Raw genomic sequence first — 26752 nt, 5'->3', positions numbered from 1 at the left:
CTTTTTTTCTATTCTTAGCAATTACCTTGATGACTTGGTCAGAAATTTTGAAACAAAAGCTCTCTAGCATATGAAAGGGTGAATGTATTAATGTACAAAAAAACTCTTGCACTCAGTATGGAAAAAAGACAAACATTTTACTTCTTTTTCTAGCAACATGGCAGATTGTGTTAGTATAATCCCTACCTCACCTCCAGCTGGCCTTCTTTCTGAAACACACATAGAAATGCTGTTTCTGCTGTATTATTTTATGTACTTTTATATGTACTTTTAAATATTTTTAATTTTTAAAAATAAAAACAAACATCCTAAAGAAAGACTGGTCTTAAGAGAACATGGGCAATTCACAAAAGAAGAACATATATGAACTAAAACACATGAGGAAAGAAGTAATTTATTATTCTAAGAAGTAGTTCAAATCAAAATAGCAATGAGATACCATTTCAACTACAAAATTGGCAAATATTTTTTAAATGAGAATGCCCAGAATAATTGAGGTTATCAAACTTATATTTTAGCAGGATAATCAGTTGATACAAACTTGTGTGTTATATATGTGAGAGTGGTGGAATAGTGCATATTTTACATTTTCTTCTTTTTGCTTATATGCATTTTCTAAATTTTCTAAAATAAACATATATTACTTTTTAAATAAAATATACATTTTAATCATACCCTTTTAATTGAGAGCAATATTGCTCTCTTAAAGATCTCTCTTTATTCTACTCTTCTCCATGCTAACCAATGTCAACTTTTTTATGTTTCCTTAAAAGACCTCATTTTCATTCTGAAATTGTATTTATCACATTTTTCAGGACTTTCTTCATTTGTACTATGTGCTTAAACTGAGTTTGCTTTCTGAATTATTCTACCATAACAAGTTTGAATTTTTGAAAAAGGCTTTTCTAGTTTCTCTTAGACTTAGACTTACGTTTGCATTACATTTGACCTAAAATATCCATTAGCCAGATTGATATGGAAAAACATGTTCATACTAACTGTATTCTTTAGTCTAAAAAACAGACTTATTAAATATCTTCTATGTACTTTGGTACTGGCCCTATGTATTGTAACGGGGATATGTACATATTAGTGTATAAGGGTGTGTGTGTGTGTGTGTGTGTGTGTGTGTGAAACACGTGCCTTGTACAGGGCTTAGTACTTTCTAAGCTTTACTTCATTTAGTCCTCACAACATTCTTATGAGAGCCTTGTTAGTATTTCCATTTTACAGGTCAGGCTTAGAGAGGGGCTATTATGACATGAAAGCACAGGAGGTAGGCCATGGAGATGGTATCCGGGAAAAGAGAGTAGGTACAGATTATGGATGTAAGACTATGTACAACGCAGCATATGAGAAATGCCACAAATGAGATCAAAAAATACACACAAAGAATTTCCTGGACCTTCACTTATTTCAATAATTCTGTTCCAGAGGATCAGCTTCATGGGTGTGGAAACAGTGCAATTGCACAGGGCCCCAAGTTCAGAAGGGCCCTGTGCACTTGGAGTTTAGCACTCTGTGGTTGCTGTCTTGAAATTCTTAATAATTCTATTTTTGAATTTGTGTTTTGCAAGTGAAGTCCGATGGACATTGGAGCATGTGCCATCAGCTCACATGTGGTTCTGCCTGCTGCCAGCTCTTCACCTCCCTGGAATGGGTCTTTGGCAGCCTGTTCTCCATTGCCAGGTGTTTGTGGCCCTGCCCACCCTCCCCCTCTCTGCATCTGCTCTCCCCACTGTGGCCACTTCTCCACACCCACAACCAGAGGTGGCAACTGGATTGTGTCCATGGTTAGGGGGAGGGTCCATGTTCTGCTGTTGCTCTCTGCCCCCAGTGGAGACCTGGGCTCAAGCCCAGGGAGACTTGAGGCTGGGCACTTGCACCCTAGGGTGCTTCAGAGCAGGGCTTGGCAGCATCATCAACTGTTTTAGGACAACTCACTGCAGGCAGGACTCTGGCCCACCCTCAATCCAGATACTGAGCTTGTCCTGGCGCTGAGGTTGCAATCCCTTCTGGACCAACCGTCTGCTGCATGTTGGCCCAGCACCAAGTATTGGCCTGTGGCTGGAGGGAAGGGGGCCCCTGCACCTGTGAGCACCTGCACTTACCCTATGAGTATCCCATGTTCAGGGGACAGCTATGTTAAATAACAAATTAAAAATAACCACCAAAACAGGTCAAGAGAGAAACCATCAAAGAAATGAAGAGCTTTATATTTTAATACTTTTAATGTCACTTTTTGTCCAGCTTTTTGAACAAGGGCCTGCATTTTCATTTTGTAGTGGGCTGGAAAATTATGTAGCCAGTCCTGCTGTCCCTGCATAAGATCATGTGTCACTGTAGCTTCAGGTGATCAGAGGAGGGACCAGTTTACTCATGGAGGAAAGGTGACTTCTTATTTGCTTTTTACATCCTATTTACTTTTGCCTTCTAAATGTTTATTTGGGAAGTCCTACTGCTTGCTGTTCCTGGTGTTGGAAGAAGCAGCACTGGTGACTATTTTCTGCAGAGGAAGCTGCCAACCACAGATATAATTTCTTGACTGTAAATGGGAAGAGGAAACTGGAAGAACTGGGAAAGAAAACAAAAAATTAGGAATTTTAGATTCCTAAACTGTGTGACTAACCATTGCCTCCATAACTACAATTCTGTTAATTTTCTGGGTTTGATGCTGTATGTTCCTCCTTTTGGCAACCTCATCTTCAAGGAAACCACACAAAAGGCTGGCTAGCTGGCCAGAGAAGGGCTGTTTATTATACTGATGGCAATGTACAAAGAGAGCTGCCCCAGGGTGCATTCCTTTCAGCTTTATTGAAAGCCACTTTCTCAGGTGAAAACACAGTCCTTTTTTTGACGATACCAGCTTGAATGACAAATAGGTCTCCAAATAAAGTATTGAAGCATTACTTATTCCTGCAGATAATGGCCTCAATGCACTGGAAAAAGCAACTTGGGAGCAATGCTGTGGTGATAGTCAGTCAACAGGGTCATCTCCACACAGGATGGACAGGACAGACAGTTCTCACAATCACAGCAGGGGAAGTGCCTGGAGAAGACATTCTGGGGCAAGTTGGATTTTCTCACAACAACAACATAGTAACTAATCAGCTATCTTAAATCCCTTATGATAAAAAGAAAAAAAGTATATTAAAATTTAATAAAAATTTTAGTATAAAATATATTTTATATTTAAAAAAACAAAAAACAATGTAGTAGGTAGCTGCAAGCTAAGAGCTTAACCTTAACTTTTTTTTATTGATCATAAATGCCATATTCAAATCTACTATAAATTACATAATTATATACTGCCCAATAGTAAACTCTCAAAATGTAAATTAGTTTGGTAATACAGAAATTGATTATATAAATTTTCAATTAACTTTGTTTAACTATTTAGAGGACTCCCCTGGAAGTTGGCTTGTGTAGGTGTGGGAAGTGTGGGAGGAGAGGATCAAAAAAAGGGAAGAGGAGCTATGGGCTGAGAAGGCAGAATGGGGAGGGGACTGTAGGTTTCAGGTGGTAGTGGTATGTACCTCCTGGTATTACCTTATAACAGTGGGGAAACTGGCAAAGAGCTCTCAGGGGAGTTGCAAAAGGGGGAGCTTTTCTACATTAAGAGCTACCCATATTATCCTTTTTATTAGTAGTTACTAATATAATTAACATTCAGGTCCCCAAATGGAAAATATCAAATATGTTTACATGCTGGAGACAGACTTAAAATAGTTCCTTTATCTGCTTGAATCTGTGCTTAGCTGTTCATATCAGCCAGACATAAGTTGATAAACACCTAACCCATCTAAGTAGAACTCAAATTACTAGCCTTTTTTTTTTTTTTGCCATTTCTACCATTTTTAAACCCAAACAAGTTTTGATAATGGGATGAGAGAGCAAAGTACAGAAAACAGGGTTTTTTCCTTTGCCTTTATCTGCCACTGTCCTTGCCCACACGGAAAGCAAGTTAGTGAATTCTGGGATTCTTTTTCCCATGCTCCCTGCCTACCATTCTTAGATCCTTTGAGTCACATCCTTGCCCCACTGGCACTCTGGAATTGATTATGTCTTGGATGCAGAGAGCTCTATAGTTTTTTTAAAAAAACTACAGCCGAAGATGAGAACAAATTCCAGGGGCCCCAGAGCCCAACTTTTTCACTCCCTAGCTGATAGGGCCTGCTATAGTGCAACAGTCTCAGGATGTTCTCTGGACCCACCCCCTTCCTGGCCACCCAGTGTGGAAAGGGCTAGAGAATGTTTATCAGAGCCAGGGCCCAATGGGGTGAACATCACTTCCCCTCGCCTCCCACTGACCACAGTTCAGTCATTTATCCAACCTAACTGCAAGAAAGGTCACAGGCTGAGACTCCTAGGAAGAGGCAATGACTTGGTGGACCCATGGCACTACCTCTGTCATACTAACCTGCTGATGCCACAGAACCCAGGAAAAGTTCAGAAATTGGAAGCACAATACTCTGGAAGCCCAAGGTGAAGGGGGAGGCCAAAAACTGGAGGATTTGCTCCAAGTCTCATAAGGTACGGCTGGGGCCTGAGGGGAAGATGAGAGGTATATCCTGTGAAGTCAACAGATTGGCTCTGGACTTGGAAACACCAGGCACAGCTCATAGCTAAGACAGGGAGATGAGACACCCTACTGAAAACAGTGGTATTAAGCACAAGCCTGAAGGCTAAGGCTCCCCAGGTCCTTCCATTCAGTCCCCCAATGCTGGCCATACATGAACTTTCTAGGCAGGATTCCTCCTTCAAGAAAGCAAACAGGTTGGAGAAAGGACTGATAGGTCCTCTCAATGAAATGACAGGGCTCTGCCCCTTTAACCCGACAGTGAGCCCTGCGCACTCTCAGAGAACTTCCAATGAACTTTTTAGTACCAGACTTAAGAACTTATGAGCAAAGAGAGAGCTGGGAATTACCAAGCAATTAAAAGGAATCTCTAATGTAAAAGGCAAAGTCCAAAATAAACAAATAGAAAATAAACCCAGATCAAAGAGGCAATGCAAATGGCAAAAGCAATCTTAGGGGAAAAGCTACTAGAATTAATATCTTCAGAGGAATATGAGAATATAGTGCACACATAAAACAAAAAGAACAGGATGCTATAGAAAAAGCACATCCCAGTAACAAGAAAGTTTTGGAAATTAAAACGATAGACAAGAATTTAGCAGAATGGGTAGAGGATAAAGTTGAAGACATCTCTCAGAAAGTAGAATGAATGGCAAAGAGAAAAACTGGAGAAAAAACAAAATAAAATTACAAGATCAGTTTAGGAGGCCGGGCGCTGTGGCTCACGCCTGTAATCCTAGCTCTTGGGAGGCCGAGGCGGGCGGATTGCTCAAGGTCAGGAGTTCAAAACCAGCCTGAGCAAGAGCGAGACCCCGTCTCTACTATAAATAGAAAGAAATTAATTGGCCAACTGATATATATATAAAAAATTAGCTGGGCATGGTGGCGCATGCCTGTAGTCCCAGCTACTCGGGAGGCTGAGGCAGAAGGATCACTCAAGCCCAGGAGTTTGAGGTTGCTGTGAGCTAGGCTGACGCCACGGCACTCACTCTAGCCTGGACAACAAAGTGAGACTCTGTCTCAAAAAAAAAAAAAAAAAAAAGATCAGTTTAGGAGTTCTAACATCTCACTAACAGGAGTTCCAGAAAAGTGAGAAAATGGACAGAGGAAATTATCAAAGAATTTCCTGGAACTGAAGGTCATGAGTTGCTGTATTGAAAGGCATTCAACACAATGACGGGATGGAAACTTGCATTGAGGTACATCGCAAAAGTTCAGAACACCCGGGATGAAAGGAAAACTCAAAGAGTGTATACATAGAACAAACAAGTCACTTTTAAAGGACAGGAATCACCTTTTAGTCCGACATCTTAACAAGGCTGCGGTAGCTGCAGCGCTTCTCCAAGCTTCGCGATGCCACCCAAGGACGACAAGAAGAAGAAAGATGCCGGAAAGTCGGCCAAGAAAGACAAAGACCCAGTGAACAAATCTGGGGGCAAGGCCAAAAAGAAGAAGTGGTCCAAAGGCAAAGTTCGGGACAAGCTCAACAACTTAGTCTTGTTTGACAAAGCTACATATGACAAACTCTGTAAGGAAGTTCCCAACTATACGCTTATAACCCCAGCTGTGGTCTCTGAGAGACTGGAGATTTGAGGTTCCCTGGCCAGGGCAGCCCTTCACGAGCTCCTTAGTAAAGAACTTATCAAGCTGGTTTCAAAGCACAGAGCTCAAGTAATTTACACCAGAAATACTAAGGGTGGAGATGCCCCGGCTGCTGGTGAAGATGCGTGAACAGGTCAAACCAACGGTATATTTGGAAAAATAAAACTTTATTAAATCGAAAAAAAAAAAAAAAAAGGACAGGAATCAGAATAACACTGAACTTCCAACAGCAACAACAGAAGCCAAAAGATAATGGATCAATGCTTTCAAAATTCTGAAGAGAAGGATGATTTCAAACTTAGAATTCTGTACTTGACCAAACTATCATTCAAACATGAGCATAACTACAACTTACTCCTAAAGGGTTCAAGAAAGAAAAAGTATGCATTTATACTCTAGAGAAAAGATGTGATATAACAAATATGGCAAAAGGTTAACAATTTGTGCATTGGTAAGGAAATTTTTGTAATATTCTTGCAAGCCTTCTCTAAGTTTGGGAAAAACAAAAACAAAAACAAAACACCCAAACAACAAATGTGGGTAGAATAAAGGAATTTTTAGACGTGGAAGATTTCCAAAGCTTATCTCCACACCCACTTTCTTACTAAGCCATTGTAGAATAGGATGCGTTCCATGCAAACAAAGAAGTGAAAGAACAAAGTGCAACCGTGGGATCAAGAAAACATAGACTCCAACACAGAAGAGAAGAAACAGGAAGTCCTGGGATGACAGCTGTGGAGTGGGTCCGGGGAATAACTAGGCTGGCCTAGAGCAATAGGACAAAGGACAGAAGGTTTATTTCCAATAAATTATGGAGCTGATAGATTTGCTTTTTGAATAATTTTAGAGTTCAGAGCATTTGGAGATGGTAAGTGGACAGGGCCATAGAAAATAGAACAAACCAAAATTTGAGTTAATTATTAACTCCAGGGAAAATGAATAATTGTGCTAGAAAGGAAATATAAAAGATGTCGTTCAGCCATGAACAAGATTTATATGGTTCTTCTGGATAGAGACTTCTGGAAATAAAAAAAAAAAGATTTATATGGGCATATTAATATAAAAAAGAATATATAATATAATCATGATGGGAATGAGGGGAATGAAATGGTTTGTGAATGGAGGGTATAAAAGAGATAATTTCTTATCTTCCATGGTAAGAAATCGATAGATAAGGTATAAAATGTAATAGTGACCCATGCCTGAAATCAGTACTTGGGGAGGCCACGGCAGGAGGATTGCTTGAGGCCAGGAATTTGAAACAAGCCTAAGCAACATAGAGAGACCCCCTCACTACAAAAAAAAATTTAGCCAGGTGTGGTGGCTGTCGTACCAGCTACTCTGGAGGCTAAGGCAGGAAGACTGCTTGAGTTCAGGATTTCTAGGCTGTGGTGAGCTATAAGACTGGGCCACTGCCCTCCAGCTTGGGCAACAGCGAGACCCTGTCTTACAAAAGAAAAAAGAAAGCAGTAGAAATTTATTCTTTGGAAATATAGAGGTAAACATGAAAAATATGCTAGAAGAATTGAAGGCAGTTGCCTCCGAGGAATGGGAATCAGAGTTAGTAGGGACAAACGTGTTTTTTATATATAGGGTTTGCCTAGGACAGTCCCAGTTTTTCCTTCTTAGTCTGGCATAATTTTATTACCATTGGCCTTTTTACACTCAAAATTGTTCCAGTTTGGATGAAGCTTTGAAATGTTACTTGACTTTTTAAAATTATATATGTATAATACTTTGATAAAAGTAAAATAAAAAGAAAGGAATCTTTGGACCCTAAATAAAATAAGCCTATTTTATCAAAGACAGCCAAAGACTTTGATTTTCTTTTTTACAGAAAGTAATTACTTTAAATTAAATATAAGCAATACATCTGTTTTAGAGCACTTTTTACATTCTCTTTTTCATTTAATCCTTATGACAGCTGCATAGGGTAAACATTCTATCCCATTTTATAGATGATAAAAATGAGGTACAGGAAGGTCTTGTGACTTCCTACTAGGTGACACTAGTCCACACTGGACCAGGCCCTCTTATTATGGTTCCCATGCTTTTGCCATGATATCAAATGAAAAAGCATTTAAATCATCCCACAAATGAACAAAATCTGAGATGTAAAAGCAAGAACCCATACTAATAGCCTGTTAGAAAAACAGATTATGAAAAACAATAAATAATCCAAATATTCTTTTGTCACCTTGGTCTTTGAAAAGAAATTCTATTTAGTCTACCCAGTTGCGCTTAGTGGAAACTGAAATCACCTTATGGGAGGATAGCCCACACCTCTGACACAGTCCCAGAGGATGAATAGCTGCTGCTAAACCTCCCGACCAGGGAAGCAGTCATAGTGGATGTTTAATTTTTTAAACACATTTTAAGATTACAAAAGTAGGCGTGGTGGCTCTCTCCTGAAATTCTAGCACTCTGGGAGGCCGAGATGGGAGGATGGCTCAAGGTCAGGAGTTCAAAACCAGCCTGAGCAAGAGTGAGACCCCATCTCCACTAAAAAGACAGAAATTAATTGGCCAACTAAAAATATATAGAAAAAATTAGCCAGGCATGGATGGTGGTGCATGCCTATAGTCCCAACTACTTGGGAGGTTGAGGCAGGAGGATTGCATGAGCCCAGGAGTTTGAGGTTGCTGTGAGCTAAGCTGATGCCACAGCATTCTAGTCTGGGCAACAGAGCGAGACTCTGTCTTAAAAAAAAAAAATTACAAAAGTAATGCATGATTATTTTAGGAAAAAATAGAGACAAAGCACAAAAGAAAACAATTTAATTCTTCTAAATCCCATAACTTAGAGAAGAATACAGTTTACATTTTAGTGTATCTCTGTCTTTTTGTAATGCAAATACAAAAGTAGGATCATATCATTCAAACTTCTCAGTAACCTACTTTTTTTCACCAAATACTATATTTTTGACGTGGTTCCATGTCCATAACCATATGTCCACATTTTTTTGTGGCTAATAGTTCAACTTTTAGATTATTGTATTGGATCAATCCTCTGTTGCTAGATATTTGAGTTCTTCCTTTCTTTCTTTCCATTATTAACTCTGCAATAACAACAAAACTCTGTGCACACATCTGTGTCCATGTCCAATTATTTTCTCAGGATAAGTTCTCTGAAGAGAGATTATTGTGCCAAAGACCATGTATTTTGGGGAGGAGGAGCTTCTAATTCACACTGCAAATTACCCTCCTAAAGGGTTTTATACCTCCACCAACAGAGGATGTGAGTGTCTATACTCCCATATTCACATGACCCTATGTGTTCTTTCATCAATGCTTTCATCTTTCCTAATGGCTAAACCAAGAAGGGAACAAGGCAAAGGAGTTGGGATGGGAGGCAGTTGAAAACAAATAAGAAATGTCAAAAGAGTTCTTTAATCCCTTCCTTTTGCTCCCTCCCATACTCTAATATTTTTTCTAGTTGGAATTCTGGCCTACCTGAATCCATCCTCAGATCACACCCCAACTTTCCTTGCCCACTCTTCTTTAATATTACTAATATTTGAGCTTGGGTCCTTCTCTTCTCACTGGTGAGTAAATACATGCCTTTCAGGTAAAGGACATCACCTTATATGTTAAGGTTTGGATGATTAATGTCCAGTAACAGGGTCACTGTGACATGCTGAAGGATTCTAAACTTTCAGAACCAAGCTTGTTAGAATGAATTGGTTAATACAGTCGCCCACATTGATCTGCCAGCCATGGAAATAAAGCCACATGGAAGCTAGTTAAGACAGCAGAGCAGTGTCTGAGAGCTGGCTGGACATTCCTTCGCCGCCTCCTCTGATTCTTTCTCTCTGCCCATTGGGCCCATCTCCTTCTAATTCCTCCTCCACTAGCTGAGCACTGAAACGCCTTTGTTCACTTTATTTCAAATGGGTACCATTCTGAGGCTACATTCTCACAGACTATTCTTTTTGCTTTCCATTTTTCATTTGCTTCAAGATTGAGGATCACACTCCCTTTCTTCCTAAAACTTTCACCCATAGTTTAAGATAGTTGACAGTTTTACACAATGGCTAACATTTCCCTTGTAATTCTTTCTTTTTCCCCCCTTCCTTATCAAAAGGGGCTGGTTGAAGCCAACCTTGTTCAGTTTATAAACCCAACTTCTCCCTCCCTCAAGACTGGCATAGATATTGACATAAAGAATATGCTCTGGCCTGGAGCAGTGGCCTGTAATCCCAGCACTTAGGGAAGCGACAGGGAGGATCGCTTGAGGCCAGGAGTTAGATACCAGCCTGGGCAACATAGTGAGGCCCCACATCTACAAAAAATAAAAAATTAGCCAGGAGAGGTGGGGCTTGCCTGTAATCCCAGCTACTGAGGAGGCTGAGGCAGGAGGATCACTTGAACCTGCGAGTTGGAGCTTGCAATGAGCTGTGATGGAGTCACTGCACTCCCGTGTGGGAAAGAGAACAAGACCCTGTCTCCAAAGAAAAAGAAAGAAAGAAAAAAGAAAAAAAAAGTATGCTCCACTGGGGCTAAATACAGAACTAGGTATCACATGCTTGTCCACATTACTCATTTTATACAAGTTCCTCTTGTTGGCGGTACCCACATTCAGGGTGGGTCACGAAATAATACGGAACTTTGGAACTTTGCACCTGGATGTACCAACACTCAACAACCTTTGTCCTAGGAACTCATGACAACTGGGCCTAGTTCAATTCCTCTTTTGACTAAACCTCCTCCAACAAAACCATATTCTCGGGTACAGGTGGAAAAGCATTTGTTTTCTGGATTTTGCTTTCTACCACCTCAAACCAAGTTTGCCCAAATTTTCCCAATTCACCAGGGCTCAGCATAAAACGTACACTTTCATTTTTACCGATTTTAAGAGGACAGTTAACTACCCTATTTTTACAAAAAATACACAAAGTGACACAGTCCAAAGAGCAATGCTCAGACACAATCGATTACTAAATATCTGCAGGGCACAACGGGTGAGAGTGAAGACACCACAGAGGCAACTTTTGGAGCCGTCGGGAAGCCAAGCCCGGCAGCCGCTCTGCCCTTCCTTCCCGCCCCCTCGCTTGGCCCGCCCCTCTCCCCGCGGCAGCCCTTTTCCCCACCCCCGGCCCTGCGGGCCCACCCTCGAGGCCCCGCCCCGGCCCCGCCCCCGCCCCGCCGCGACGTCAGTTGTTATGTCTCGGCTCCCGCCGCGGCCGCAGCCCATCCACTGCTCTGGGGTCTACGGCCGTGGCCTCGGGAGGTGCCCGGAGTGTCGGCGACGGCGGCCGCGACTAGTGCCGCCCATCTGAGCGGGGCGGGCGCTGCGTGGCCAGGAAGCGACCCAGTAGCCGCCAGGGGCAGCCCTCTTGGGGCCTATTTTTGCTTTTTTTCCCTCCGGGACCGTCGCCCCGCGCGCCTGACTTCCCTCTGCAGAGACCGCGACGCCCCCTCCTGGGCCGGGCCGCGGTGCCCGCCCGCCTGAGAGGCGCCGCCCGCCCGCCGGCTCGAGCGAACCTGGAGCCACCGCCGCCGCTTTACCCGCCGCGCTTCTCGCGGGGCTTGGGCTGCCCGCAGGGCCTGGGGCCTGGGCTCCGGGCGGGGCGCTGCGGCGGCCGCCTCTCCCCGCGCCAGGCGCGCTGGGCCCCGGGCCTGGCCGGGCGGAGCGCCGCGCCCTCCTGACCCGCTGCCGCGGGAGTCCGGCCCCAACCGCCTCCCTGACCCGCCGCCTCTCCGGCCGCGGCCTGCCGCCCGGACCCGCTTCCTTTGTGGATGTGAAATATTTTTTGGTCTCTCCCCCTCCCCCTTGAGATTACGGCTCCGGAGGGCCGCCCCCTGCTGCCTTGGTCGGTGTCCCTCGCGGGGGGAAATGTCCCTCGTTTTGTTCTACTCTGCGGGCTCTCCCTTTCCGTGTTTAATGGATGGGATTTTTTGACTTTTTCTCCTTTATTTTTCTTGCCTCTTGACTGGAAGGCCCGGCGCGAGGCTCTGCGCCTGTGTCCCCCTCGTCTCTTCCTCACACCCGCGCGGACGCCCGATCACCTGTCTCCCGGCAGGGGATGGCTGGCCAGTGACGGCGGCCGGGCCGGCCCGAACGCGAACCCGGGGCCCTCGCCCAGGCCGCCGTGAAGCCGCACTGCCCTGCCCTCGGCCCTCCTCTTTCCCACATTCCGAGCCCTCTGGAAAGAGAGGGGACACTGGGGAAGATGTGGCTGAAGCTTTTTTTCCTGCTCCTCTATTTTCTGGTCCTGTTCGTTCTGGCCAGGTTTTTTGAGGCGGTGGTGTGGTATGAAACTGGCATCTTTGCCACCCAGCTGGTGGATCCGGTGGCGCTGAGCTTCAAGAAGCTGAAGACCATTTTGGAGTGCCGGGGGCTGGGCTACTCAGGGCTGCCAGAGAAGAAGGATGTCCGGGAGCTGGTGGAAAAGTCAGGTGAGTGTCAGGCTCCCGGGGTCCCCTCCACCTGCACTCTTCGTACCTGGCTGTTCCCTCAGAATGAGGCGTTCCCTGGAAGGGTTAAGCCGACTGCTAGGAGAGCTGCTCATGTTTTCTTTGTTCACGTTTTCCACAGTAAAATATGTGGATCCCAGTTTTAAGGAGGCTGAAATGACAGTTTAAATGTAGCTCCTTAGCGTTGTTTACTAAGTTGAGTGATTTTCTCAAAATTCTGGAATGTCAACCATTTACAAACTCAAAAGCATCGTCAGATGAAGTTCATAAGAATATAAGAAAAGAAAAACTCCAAAACGTTGTCTGTCAGTAGCAGTATTTGTCACTGTTGTACTAGCAAGCTATCCTAAGGAGAAACCATCTTTGGAATACTTAGTATCAAAGAGGCATTTGGGCCTAAGGTTTAAATTTAAATTATGAGTTTGGATATAAAGTGTGCACTGTACATCATTAGCTTTTCATACTTAAAGTTTGGTGAAAATAAGGTGAGTTTATATTTCTGTCAGGATTTTTAAAAAAAATTTTTATCTTACATGTTTGTTTTTGTTTTTGGTTTTTTTTTTTTTTTGCCTTTTGTATTGCAGGCACCCTTGCATCACGTAATAGGTTGAGAAATAGTGCTAAGAGAATATTTAACATCTTAATGTATTTTCAGTAACTCTTGGTTTGGGGTAGTATTGGGTAAGAAATACGGTTACTTTTTTTCTCTGCTGGACGAAGTGTATCTTTGTTTAGATGTACTTCCTGAGAGGGGAATGTATAATAATTTGAGAAGGGCATTCTGGGTTGCTGTAGGAAGCAGATGAAACTGATGGTTATCTTTTCTTACTGTTTCCAGTATATCTGTCAACTGTGTCTTTTACGAGACAAGTTTTTTCCTTATTTAGTACCCTATAGCCATGTAGTATGATATACAAGACTGTGAACTCCATAGCAGTTTAATACTTGCATATTTGTAGGTTAAGGGTTATAAAACTCACATCTCACTACAGGGTAGAGGAGGGAAAGCCACTCTGCAACAGTGATAAATTTTCTCAAGAGAAAATGTAAAATCATGTATTATTCTTGCCCCTTGTTTACTGGCTGTTTTTGGTGACTTTTATTTCTACCACAGGAAGGAAAAATGGAGTAAGTAAAAATCTCTAATAAATAAACTCAGTTTAGAAATGAGAGGTATCCTAACTGCCAAAGCCATATCATTTTTCATGTAAAATAATTTTAGTGCACGTTTCTTTTGACTTTGATTTATTGCTTTCCTTTGGGCCTAAAAATACTCGTCACATTGAATGTTTAAGGAGTCCACATATAATCTAAAGAATATACACAGCGCAAAAAAATGACTCAGATCATACATTTTTATAGCAGAAAAGTCTTGGTATGACAGTTTAAACTTTATTCATTATGAATGATTTCGCTGCTATCATGATACAGCACCTGGTTTCTCACTTTTTAATATTAAAGGAAAATGTTAAAATAATTTGACTTTAGTGTTTTCCCTTCATTTTTATTTAGGAATACAAGCTCTAAATTAACACTGTAAATTTATGTTTGAATGTGGAGTTTGTTTTATCTAATAGATAAAGTTATAACCTCCAAGTCATATAAACCCTGCTGCTATTTTAAGTAGGGCTAATGGCAAATTCTCTGAACCCAATTCTAAATCTTTTAAGTACGAAGCATATAAGCCATATTGTTTAAAAAAGATAAGAAGCCTGGACATGCCATACACAAAACTAAGTAATTCATATTGTGATAGCTTTTTGGACTGGTATAAGCTCAGTAATCTCCTAACAATTATGTGATGACCCCACTAGAATATAAGCTCTACTCTATAAGAGAGGGATTTTTGTCTGTTTTTTTCACTCTTGCCTGAAACATATGAAGTTCTTATTACATATTTATTGAATGTATGAATCTTAAATGGTATATTCAGATTCTACTGTTCTTTTCTGTGGATTACAATAAAAGTACAATAAGGTGATTCTTAGCAGTGTAAAAACTGGAATTAATCATTGAAATTGGAAACATAAGATTTTTGAAATCTTATAGTGTTATTTTTTTTCTTTTTTCAGGTGACTTAATGGAGGGTGAACTCTATTCTGCTCTCAAGGAAGAAGAAGCATCTGAATCTGTGTCTAGTACAAATTTCAGTGGTGAAATGCATTTCTATGAGCTTGTAGAAGATACAAAAGATGGCATCTGGCTGGTTCAGGTATCAGAAGCAGTGATAATTCTTGATAATTTGGAAGCTTAAAAGAAGTTATGTTTACTAAAATAGTATGTACTAGTGACACTTCTGTGTACTTGTGTCATGTTTCTTAGACATAACTCACTTCTCATAGGGAGGCTCCAGTGTCCTCTTAAAGAGGCTTGGAGACCTCTCGAGAATGAAAATTGAAGAGTAGGAAAGTTGGGGAATGAGGGTTGACTTCTTTATTTAGAATCAGCAGAAGCAAATCTGTTTGAGTTGTTGGCTCTTCATTGAAGTGAGAAACATACATATATATCCCTTTTATTTAGTGATTTGCACTGTTTGTCTCAGTTTTATTAACTCCAATTTTGAATTCAGTAGCCCAAGTAATTTTTGTATATAAAGGAAGAACCTTAAAGTAAAAATAAAGGAATCCTTCTGTTAGGAAAATAGCCAACATTGTGACTATAGAGGAGCAGCTGTTGTGAGGGGAATGATGGGAGGTGCTCATTACTTTGCTTATGATGATGAGATTATAATTTTTAACCCTAGTTTTTATGATATCAAAACTGTGATATTTAATTAGCATATCAGAAGTTTAGAACTATGAAGATCCTTAAAAATCATCTTTTATACTTCCCAAAGTGTAGCTTATGATAAACGAATGGGCACATGTTATCATTTATGTATTTTAATGTAAATTAGAAAAATCTATATTGAACATGTAATTTCATAAATATTGCTTAGGACAAAGCTAAAGTTATTTAAATTTTTAAAATGTGAGTTCACCTAACACCAAGTAAATTAATGGCATGAATGTGATTAAAATTATTAATGTGGTCTGTGAATGGCTGAAGCTTGGAAGTTATGTTAGACTAACCTCTTCTCAGGCTCTGAGAGGTAGAGTAGCTTGCCCCAAGGTCATGGGACTAGTTGGTAATATTGAACCAGGATCAAATCCCAGGTCCCCTGATTTCTTGTCCAGTGTTCTTTGTCACTTCACATTGGGTTTGCCAAAGTTTGATTCAGGGTATGAAAATTAAAACAGCTTCATCTTCATATTTCTTTCTGAGAACAAAGACTGCAAAATATGGTAGAAGTAGCTTTGGGTTCAGAGACCTCAGTTGCAGATCTGGTACTGTTAACTGACAGTGGTATGATTGTGGATAGATTTTCTATTGTGTATAGCCTCTAATAAATACATATACATCTAAAGAAGAAGGAATAATACTGTAGTTCACTGTGCTTCAGGGTTATAATTTGGGAATTCTTCTAGAGATTGCATTGGATAGCCATGGCCTTCCCTTTATTGTAACCTTCCTATGGTGTTTGATCTTTTACCTTCCACATAATTGAATTCAGTAATTTTTAAATGCAGCAATGGGAGAATATGGGAGGGTATGGGTGCAGTCTATACATTCTCCATTTCAATTTTAGTTTGTTTATGTGTTAATTGGTATTGAGAAGTAAGTGTAGCTTAGTGAGTGCTATGGCGTCAGCCTAGCTCACAGCAACCTCAAACTCCTGGGCTCAAGCAACCCTCCTGCCTCAGCCTCCTGAGTAGCTGGAACTACAGGCATGTACCACCATGTCCGGCTAATTTTTTCTATATATATTAGTTGGCCAATTAATTGATTTCTATTTATAGTAGAGATGGGATCTCACTCTTGCTCAGGCTGGTTTCAAACTCCTGACCTCGAGCAATCTGCCCACCTCGGCCTCCCAGAGTGCTAGGATTATAGGCCTGAGCTACCATGCCTGGCCTAATGTAACATTTTTAAAGCTTTAATTTATAAGTAACTTATTATTTCATTTATTTTCTCTGGCATTTATTTCTAATAGTCTGATTGAGAAGACTTAACCAGTTTTGATAATTTTAGATTTTATTGCTGAGATTGAAGCCAGTTCCACTGCCCTGTGTTCAGTGTTTAAATGTTTGTCACCCACATTGACTAATCCCATAGAAATGAATGGTGAAGATGCTGAGTACCTTTGAAACTTGGAAGAGCCATAAAAGTCTGGAAATTCTTTTTGTTTTTTTTGTTTTTGAGACAGAGTCTTGCTTTGTTGCCCAGGCTGGAGTGAGTGCCATGGCATCAGCCTAGCTCACAGCAACCTCAGTCTCCTGGGCTCAAGCAACCCTACTACCTCAGCCTCCCAAGTAGCTGGGACTACAGGCATGCGTCACCATGCCCAGCTGATTTTTTTTGTACATATATATATATATTAGTTGTCAAATTAATTTCTTTCTGTTTATAGTAGAGACAGGGTCTCGCTCTTGCTCAGGCTGGTTTTGAACTCCTGACCTCAAGCAATCCACCAGCCTCGGCCTCCCAGAGTGTAATCCTCCTAGGATTACAGGCCAGAGCCACCGCGCCCAGCCTGGAAATTCTTTTGGTATATATTAATAGGATGCTATCTGTAGGCAACCAACACATTTTGGTTCACTGGTTAGCAAATACGTTCTTGGCTTATTAATGATCTATTTTTTGATGTGCTATTAAAGATATACATGGGTTAAGCTCCCTTAATATGTAACAAAATTCACTGAATAGTTTATTCAGCAGATATGTGTGTGCCAGGCCTTGTTCTGGGCCCTGGAGATATACCAGGAACACACACCAAGCTAAGTCCTTGCTCTCTCAGGCAGCTCACATTCCAGCTGGGAGAGGCAGACACCAAACAAATAAATATTTAGTATTACATCAATTAGTGGACAATGCTAAGAAGAAAAATAAGCAGGCTAAGGAGATAGAGAATGGCAAAGAGTTCTTTGATAAGATGTCACTTGAATGAAGTAAGGAACAAATAATGATAGTGAATATTAGCATTATAAATCCTGGTCACTAAATTATTTTTCTCTGAAAATATTTTTTAAACCTCATAGGTATTAATAGTTGAAAAATGACTCCTAAGAAAAATGGAATGTATTTATATGGTTTTCTGTGTATAGAAATGATGCAGTAGGGCACATAGTTTTTCTAGTGACACTCAAGGTTTGTATTTATCACCACTGTCTGGCTTATGTTCTTTGGAGCCAGTGGCTTACATCTGTCAAATGGCTGGCTTGGTCTGGAAGAACTATCTCTGGCAGGACAACTAAGAAAAGTGAGATTGTAACCCTGTCCTTGGCACTGTAACTAGCCAACTAAGCTAATCAGCACAGACATCCTGGTTTAAACTCTCAAAAGAGGATTGAGGTTTGTTTTTTTTTTAACTATACTTAAAATTGACTATACTTAATAATTAAGTATAATATTAAGTATAATAAACTATACTTAATATCTGCTAGAAACAGATGAGAAATACTCTCTGTTGCTTGCCATTCTTTCAGCTCAGATCATATTTATCAAAAGGATAACTTTCAAGAATTCAGTTTTTAACAGTTTTAATTATTATTTTCTGCTATTTACAGTAGTTGTCCTTGTCTGAGGGGGATACATTCTAAGACCCCAGTGGATGCCTGAAACTGCAGATAGTGTACTAAAAACCCATGTACACTATGATTTTTTGTGTGTGTACATACATACCTATGATGAGGATTAATTTATAAGTTAGGCAAAGTAACAGATTAATAACTAATAATAAAATAGAACAATAATAATAATATATTATAAAATTTATGTGCATGTGGTGTCTCTCTCTTAAAATACCTTATGTATGTAATATTTTTGGACTGTGGTTGACCAGGGAGAGTGAAACCACCAATAAGGGAGAACTATTGTATTTTAAAAGAAGCTCACTAATTTGTTTGCTTTATCATTTTTTTTTAAGTCTGTGAAGAGTGTTTTCATAGATAAAGATGCATAGATCCCAGCTAGTTAAATCCTCTTCAAATTTTCAAACTTTTCCATGTCTATCCAGTATTTTTTGTAATATGAGATGAACAGAACTAATTTTAGTTTTTGAGGTGGCAACATATGTGTGACATCTTCACCAATAACATACTATGTAGTCCATAAAGAACTAAGTCCTTTTTTTTCCTAACAGTTTTTCTAATGATGTGAGTTTTTCTGCTTTTTTTTTTTTTACCTAAGCTCGTATCTTTCATTAGCTATTCATTTTCCAGTTTTGTGAATTCTTTGATCCTAGTCATCTTCTTAGCAACACAAATAGAAGATGGTATCTTTTCTTTCAAAAGATTCTTGGTCAGAGAGGCAGGTGGCACAGTGGATAGCCTTCTGAAATGGAAAAGTTAGCAGAATTTGTGAGTTTTATGGATTTATCTTCTTAACATTTCTATTTCTCTATTTTGACTTTTGTCTTAGTTCAAAGAAGGATATATTTGTTCCCTAATGATTATGTCACATTATAAGGAATTTAAAGTCACTGGAATTGAGGTAGCAGTGAAAAGCATCATATGATTTGAAGTAAAACTTTGGATCAGGCCGGGCGCTGTGGCTCACGCCTGTAATCCTAGCTCTTGGGAGGCCGAGGCGGGCGGATTGCTCAAGGTCAGGAGTTCAAAACCAGCCTGAGCAAGAGCGAGACCCCGTCTCTACTATAAATAGAAAGAAATTAATTGGCCAACTGATATATATATAAAAAAATTAGCCGGGCATGGTGGCGCATGCCTGTAGTCCCAGCTACTCGGGAGGCTGAGGCAGAAGGATCACTCGAGCCCAGGAGTCTGAGGTTGCTGTGAGCTAGGCTGACGCCACGGCACTCACTCTAGCCTGGGCAACAAAAAGCGAGACTCTGTCTCAAAAAAAAAAAAAAAAAAAAAAAAAACAACTTTGGATCAATATTTACTGAAGTATTATGTTAATATATTTCCTGTTTGGCTGAAAAGAGTTAATGGCTGATTTGAAACTTGTTTATCTTTGTTCATAGACAATAGTTTTGTTCAGGGAGATTCTAATTTATTTATTCCTCACTTGACACTATTCTGGAGGTAAAATACATAGTGAGCCATTTTATCCTGTATTTTCTGTTGGTGAAAAACTTTTATGTATGTGTACTCATAAAGTAAGCTAGTGAGAATACCAAAAAAAATTAAAATGCCATTGAGTTTTATTTTGTCAATCACTTGTCCTCACTTTTAATGATTTTATACAGTTTGCATATCTATCTATATATATATACTTAGGTTGGTCTATGATTTTGAACATTGAGACTATTATAGTGAAATATTGAGAAATGCAGAAAATAGGTTAGCACAGCACTCCATTTGGTGCAAGGAGTTATGTTATTTAATTAATCCTGGATCTTATTATGTGGGAATTAACAATATTAAAAGAAGTATACCAAATATTCTGATCACTTGTAAATCCCACCTCTACAGAATAGGCAGAAGTATATTTTTAATGCACTGAATTGGACATCTTTATGTCTGACTGGGGTCAAGAACATTGGGGTAGTTGCATAGCAAGGTACTATTTATGCTAATGTTTGTCCAGAAAACATTCCAGATGACAGGTTGCTGGGGAAGGGACTTTCATTCTAACAGAAATCAAAAACTTGGAGTCTTTCCTTTAGATAATCTGTGTAATCAGAAGTAGAAGAATGAGTTATTAAACTATAAAAAGCTGAAATAGTTTGGTTCCACTTAAATGTTTAGTGAGCATCATTTGAGCTAGGCACTTTATTAGCTGCAAGGAATATATATCTTGATGAGCAAGTGTAAGGGTGCCAGTTACAGAGACAGATACCCTGGGAAAGGGAATGGAAAGATTGTTTCACCTCTACCCTGTGTTGCCAAGTCTGTTCCAGATCTGGAACTCAAGCTGTACTTTTGTCCATTTTTTTTCTAGTATCTCAAAATATTCCTCACAGAGAATGTTCCTTCCTGAACTGCTGAGGAATATGTCTCCCCTTTTTATTAGATTAGCAATGTGGTTGCTACTCAGAGTCATCATGCATACTTTAAGGATATACGCTATGAACTGGGGACTCTTACTGGTATGATATAGTGATAATAGGCTTGCAGCATTTTGTTGTTCTGTATGACTCATCCAGATGAGTTATTTTGTGAAAATATTCACATTTTTATAGTAGTTGTTTAATTCAACCTCCACCAAATTTAATTCATGCTAAACCTTCAGCTGAGTAATATAACTATATAGAGCATTGAACAAAGCATTTTTTAATTGCATAAATATAGCTACAGAGCATATAAAATACTTTCATGCAATGCCTAGGGGATTTTTTATTTTTGTGTAGCTCTCTCAGTCAGGGATCCTTAAACTCTTCAAAAACATGTGCCAAAACAGCTTGCTAAATAAACAAGGACCTGGAGTTGAGCATTGTCTTGTATGTGCCCCAGGGCTGTTCCGAACTCTTTTCTCTCACTTCCACTATTTTCGGCTGGAGCCAGGAGGTACCTGGGAATAAACCTCTTCCTTCCTTTCCTAACATTGGAGCTCTTATCATATGTCTGAAAGACACCTGTGCAGTGAACATTATCTTCACTGAAAGGTGTCCCTAGACTTAGGACCATATTTACATTGACAAGGCAACTTCTAAACTCCTTGAAGCAATGTCATTATGCACGTAGGCCTGAAATGTTTGGGTTATACTTGTAGCCTTGATCAAGAAATAGGAAAATGTCTGAAAAGAGAGTTCTTTCAAAAAAGAGGCAGAGAGCAGGGAGTGTGGTGATATGATTGCACAGAGACTTCTTCATTCTTCTGGGGAATCTAAAAAATAAGTTCAAGATTTCTTTGATTAGTTGACCAAAAGAACTGCCATACTGACTCTTTAGTAATAATAAAAAAAAAAAAAAAAGAAGAAGCCTTCATTGCTTGATCTTCCTGATTTTCCAGGTAAAACTTGTAAAGTACTTTTGGAGCACAGAAAAAATGTGAAAGGTGAAAGTTAGGGACTTACTGGATAATGTAACCAGTATGAACCTCCTCAAAAAGAGCTTTTATCTCTTCAGACCATTTCCTCAAATTGCTCTCTTTTTTGTTACCTCAGCCAGCTGAGTATTTAAATAAGAACTCACATCTCTCTTACTAAGACCATTTATTTTCATTAAAAAGTACTATCAAAACCATTTGCTCAATGCCCTAAATTGTGTGTATGTATTAAACATCAAAGTTACATTGGAAGATGTTCAGTATGAATGTACATTTCTGTAAGTATGAGGATGATAGTATCAGTGGACTATCTCAGAGGTTACTGGACAATGACTTCTTGGCACATAAAGTGAACTTCAAGTCACTTCTCATCACTATGCACTTTCTCTTTTGCTGCCCTCTGACATTTATTAGACTTTCCAGCAGAGAGACCACAGATGAAGTAGTACACCACCTCCTTCCTCTTCCAGGGACTTGACTTTTGGCATTCATTTCACACACCCATCTGGAACTTCACTTCTGGAGGCTTTGTGAACATGAAAATGGTCCTTTCTCCCAGAAAGATTAGAGACCCACAGAGTTGTGTTATAATTTTGAATTGAATGTATCAGTAATATAGCATTTATGAAAATAAACTTGGCCCGTATACCCTGGACTTAAGTCAAACAGATGGTTTCATGATGACTTTAGACATTTTTGGCATTTTAGACATTTCTTTTAAGTTCCGATTTAGTTAGTTATTTTGTGTTTTGTTTTTAATATTTTTTGTGTTTTACTAGTATCTTCATTGAAATTCTGCCTTTATTCAAGGCAGTTAGATTAGGGGATAAAGGGAAAAGGTGTTAATTATTAGAAAGGCTGAGATTTATAAATAAGAGAAGTCAGTACATATTTTGAATGTTAATTTAGAATTTTTTTTTTTTTGAGACAGAGTCTTGCTCTGTTGCTCTGGGTAGAGTGCAGTGGTATTATCATAGTTCACTACAACCTCAAACTCCTGGGCTCAAGCAGTCCTTCTGCCTTAGTCTCCCAAGTAGCTGGGACTACAGGCACATGCCACAAAGCCCAGCTAATTTTTTTTTTTTTTTTTTTTTTTTAGTAGAGACAGGGTCTTGCTCTTGCTGAGGCTGGTCTCAAACTCCTGAGCTCAAGCAGTCCTCCTGCCTTTGTCTCCCAGAGTACTAGGATTATAGGCATGAGCCACTTGTATTTTTTGAAAACTTTTTCTTCTCCCAGTCCTAACTATGTTTGAAAGCTATTTGCAAATTTGAAGTGGAAGTTCAAGAATGTAAAATTCATTACGGTAATTTTTTTATATGTTAGAGCTGCTCATATTTTTTGTTGTTGTTGTTGTTGTTGTTAAGGAAAAAGTCACAGAAGTAGTAGTATTTATTGGTTTTGTCAAAGCATAGTTTAATAGAAAACATGTGTTCGACTCTTGGCTTCATAATTATACTTTTAAAAATTTGAACTTGTTGAACTTACATGTGATAATTTTAGTAAGCTTTCTTTAGATTACTATTTAAAATTTTATTTTCAAAGCAAAGAAAAATGACTCCAAGGGACATTTTCTTCCTGTGTAACTTAATTCTAGAGAAGAGGGCACATGGTGGTGAACATGGGTAGCTTTTTAATATGATTTTGACTCCTTCTCTGTGTAACTGAGTGTGGGAGTTTAATGTACTCTTCAGTGTTTAAAGTCTTTTCCTGTTGGATAGTTGCTCCTTCTATAAGAATTGCAATGATAATATGGTGATACAGTAAATAAGAACTGGGATCAGAATATCTTTTTCAAAAAAGTGAAATTATAGTGTAGATATAAATGATTGGTTTGACTCCATTCTAGGTAATTAAAGTTCTTTTTTTCTTTTTTGGAAAATAGGTCATAGCAAATGACAGAAGTCCCTTGGTGGGTAAAATTCACTGGGAGAAAATGGTAAAAAAGGTGTCAAGATTTGGAATACGTACGGGCACATTTAACTGTTCCAGTGATCCCAGGTAAGTTCATTAAGCAAATCTTACAATTTTGAGTCCTGACCAGGATCTTTCTTGTTTTAGAAAGATAATGTATTAGAAGCTTGCCTGAACTGAAAGCTAATTATAATGGTTAACACACTGTTGGTTATATAGGTACTTGATTAATAGTTTTTGATAAACTGATAGTTATTTTCTTTCTCTCTCTGAGATCTTTCTCTGTCTTTCTGTCTCTGTTTTTCTCTCTCTTTCTCTTCTGTTTTCTTTCTATCGAAGATACATCTTAAGGCTGTGTCTTCAGTCCTTTTTGTTTCAGTTTTCTTTTTCAAAGAGACCTCAGAGACCTTTTTCAAAGAGATCTATTTTCTTTCTCTCTGAGATCTTTCTCTGTCTTTCTGTCTCTGTCTTTTTCTTTTCTGTGTTCTTTCTATCAAAGGTACATTTTAAGGCTGTATCTTCAGTCCTTTTTTTTTCTTTATTTCGGCATATTATGGGGGTACAGATTTTAAAGTTTCAATAAATGCCCTTTCCCCCCCTCCCCCCACAAGTCTGAGTTTCCAGCATGCGTACCCAGATGGTACGCATCTCACTCATTATGTATGTACATACCCACCCCTCCCTCCTGCCCTATACCCTATTACTGTAGTACCTATGTGTCCACTTAGGTGCTACTCAGTTAATACCAGTTTGCTGGTGAGTATATGTGGTGCTTGTTTTTCCATTCTTGGGATACTTCACTTAGTAGTATGGGTTCCAGCTCTAACCAGGAAAATATAAGATGTGCTATATCACTGTTGTTTCTTAGAGCTGAATAGTACTCGATGGTATACATATACATTTATTAATCCATTCTTGGATTGATGGGCACTTGGGCTGTTTCCACAGCCTTGCAATTATGAATTGTGCTGCTATAAACATTCGAGTGCAGGTGTCTTTTTTTGTAGAGTGTCATTGGATCTTTTGGGTAGATGCCCAGTAATGGGATTGCTGGATCCAATGGTAGATTCAGTTGTATCGCTTTAAGGTATCTCCATATTGCTTTCCACAGAGGTTGAACTAGTTTGCAGTCCCACCAGCAGTGTAGGAGTGTTCCTCTCTCTCCTATCCACGCCAGCATTTATTATTTGGAGACTTTTTGATGGAGGCCATTCTTACTAGAGTTAAGTGATATCTCATTGTGGTTTTGATTTGCATTTCTCTGATGATTAGAGATGTTGAGCATTTTTTCATATGTTTGTTGGCCATTCTTCTGTCTTCTTTAGAAAAGTTTCTGTTTAAGTCCTTTGTCCACTTTTTAATAGGGTTATTTGATTTTTTCTTCCTGATTTTCAAGAGTTCTAAGTATATTCTAGTATCAGCCCCTTATCAGATGCATAGGATGCAAAAATTTTCTCCCATTCTGTAGGTTGTCTGTTTACTTTCATGACTATTTCTTTGGCTGTGCAGAAGCTTTGTAGTTTGATCATGTCCCATTTATTTATTTTTGTTGCTGCTGTGATTGCCTTTGGGGACTTCTTCATAAACTCTTTGCCTAGGCCGATGTCTAGGAGAGTGTTTCCAACATTTTCCTCTAGAATTCTAATAGTTTCATACCTTAGGTTTAAGTCTGTTATCCAGCGTGAGTTGATTTTTGTTCAATTTTCTTTTTTTTTTTTTTTATTTCGGCATATTATGGGGGTACAGATTTTAAGGTTTCAATAAATACCCTTCCCCCCCTCCCCCCACAAGTCTGAGTTTCCAGCATGACCATCCCTCAGATGATGCACATATCACTCGTTATGTATGTATATACCCGCCCCCCCTCCCCCCCCAATACCCTATTACTGTAGTACCTATGTGTCCACTTAGGTGCTACTCAGTTAATACCAGTTTGCTGGAGAATATATCTGGTGCTTGTTTTTCCATTCTTGGGATACTTCACTTAGTAATATGGGTTCCAGCTCTAACCAGGAAAATATAAGATGTGCTATATCACTGTTGTTTCTTAGAGCTGAATAGTACTCGATGGTATACATATACATTTTATTAATCCATTCTTGGATTGATGGGCACTTGGGCTGTTTCCACAGCCTTGCAATTATGAATTGTGCTGCTATAAACATTCGAGTGCAGGTGTCTTTTTTGTAGAGTGTCATTGGATCTTTTGGGTAGATGCCCAGCAATGGGATTGCTGGATCCAATGGTAGATTCAGTTGTATCGCTTTAAGGTATCTCCATATTGCTTTCCACAGAGGTTGAACTAGTTTGCAGTCCCACCAGCAGTGTAGGAGTGTTCCTCTCTCTCCACATCCACGCCAACATTTGTTATTTGGAGACTTTTTGATAAAGGCCATTCTCACTGGAGTTAAGTGATATCTCATTGTAGTTTTGATTTGCAATTTTCTTTTTCAAAGAGACCTCAGCACATTCATAGCTTTAGGTGACCTGTGCTGATCTAAATCATCTTCCATCATTCTGATCTCTAGTTTACATGTCTTTACTCATTTCCATCTGCTCTACGACTGTCCCTAGATATGTTCTTTTTTTTTTTTTTTTTTTTTTTTTTTTTTTTTTTTTTTTTTTTTTTTTTTTTTTGAGACAGAGTCTCGCTTTGTTGCCCAGGCTAGAGTGAGTGCCGTGGCGTCAGCCTAGCTCACAGCAACCTCAAACTCCTGGGCTCAAGCAATCCTCCTGCCTCAGCCTCCTGAGTAGCTGGGACTACAGGCACGCGCCACCATGCCCGGCTAATTTTATATATATATATTAGTTGGCCAATTAATTTCTTTCTATTTTTATCCTAGATATGTTCTTTTCCCTAAAACCTAGTGTCCAAAATCAGATTCATCCTCTTTTTCTTTAATCAACCATACGCCTTTTCTACCTTTCTTCTGTCAAAGAAAAAATAGTAATCAACTTATTTGTTGATTGAAGAAATCTTTTTTGAGTAACTTTTTGCTTTTCTTATTGATTGCAGCTGTAATTTTTTGTTATTAAAAATCACTTCTACACTTCCTCTTAAGTTTCATCACAAAGATGATTTTGATGCATTGTATAAGTTGACTTGTATAAGTTTCAAGATTGTGTTGTCTCCTCATTTGGAAAGTCTTCCAACTAGAATAAGAATTGTTCTTGCCATACAAGCTGTGCTTAGTCAGGGTCAGTTTTTTTCTATGGAGATACAGAACAAAAAATACAGAGATACAGAAAAGAG

The 26752-nt window shown here is 39.4% G+C and overlaps 1 protein-coding gene and 1 pseudogene across 2 annotated transcripts in view; both read left to right on the top strand.

Annotated features, from left to right (window-relative positions):
* The first annotated feature begins 5884 nt into the window (after positions 1-5884).
* Positions 5885-6376, top strand: LOC105876621 (small ribosomal subunit protein eS25 pseudogene; annotated as a pseudogene).
* A 4963-nt stretch (positions 6377-11339) lies between these two features.
* The window catches only part of RNF103 (ring finger protein 103), a 94973-nt gene continuing 79560 nt past the window's right edge, over positions 11340-26752 (top strand). The window contains exons 1-3 of one of the 2 annotated variants that reach the window (XM_012774329.2): positions 11340-12579; positions 14670-14809; positions 23471-23586. In XM_012774329.2, coding sequence (XP_012629783.2) covers positions 12354-12579; positions 14670-14809; positions 23471-23586 — 482 coding nt within the window. In that variant the 5' untranslated portion in view covers positions 11340-12353. The remainder of the gene's footprint in view (positions 12580-14669; positions 14810-23470; positions 23587-26752) is intronic. The other variant, XM_012774332.3, reaches the window with a different exon arrangement.

The sequence above is a fragment of the Microcebus murinus genome, chromosome 3 (genome assembly GCF_040939455.1).
Source record: "Microcebus murinus isolate Inina chromosome 3, M.murinus_Inina_mat1.0, whole genome shotgun sequence".
Taxonomy (NCBI): domain Eukaryota; kingdom Metazoa; phylum Chordata; class Mammalia; order Primates; family Cheirogaleidae; genus Microcebus; species Microcebus murinus.
The sequence above is the reverse complement of the archived record's forward strand: the minus strand, read 5'-3'. Positions and strand labels throughout refer to the sequence as shown.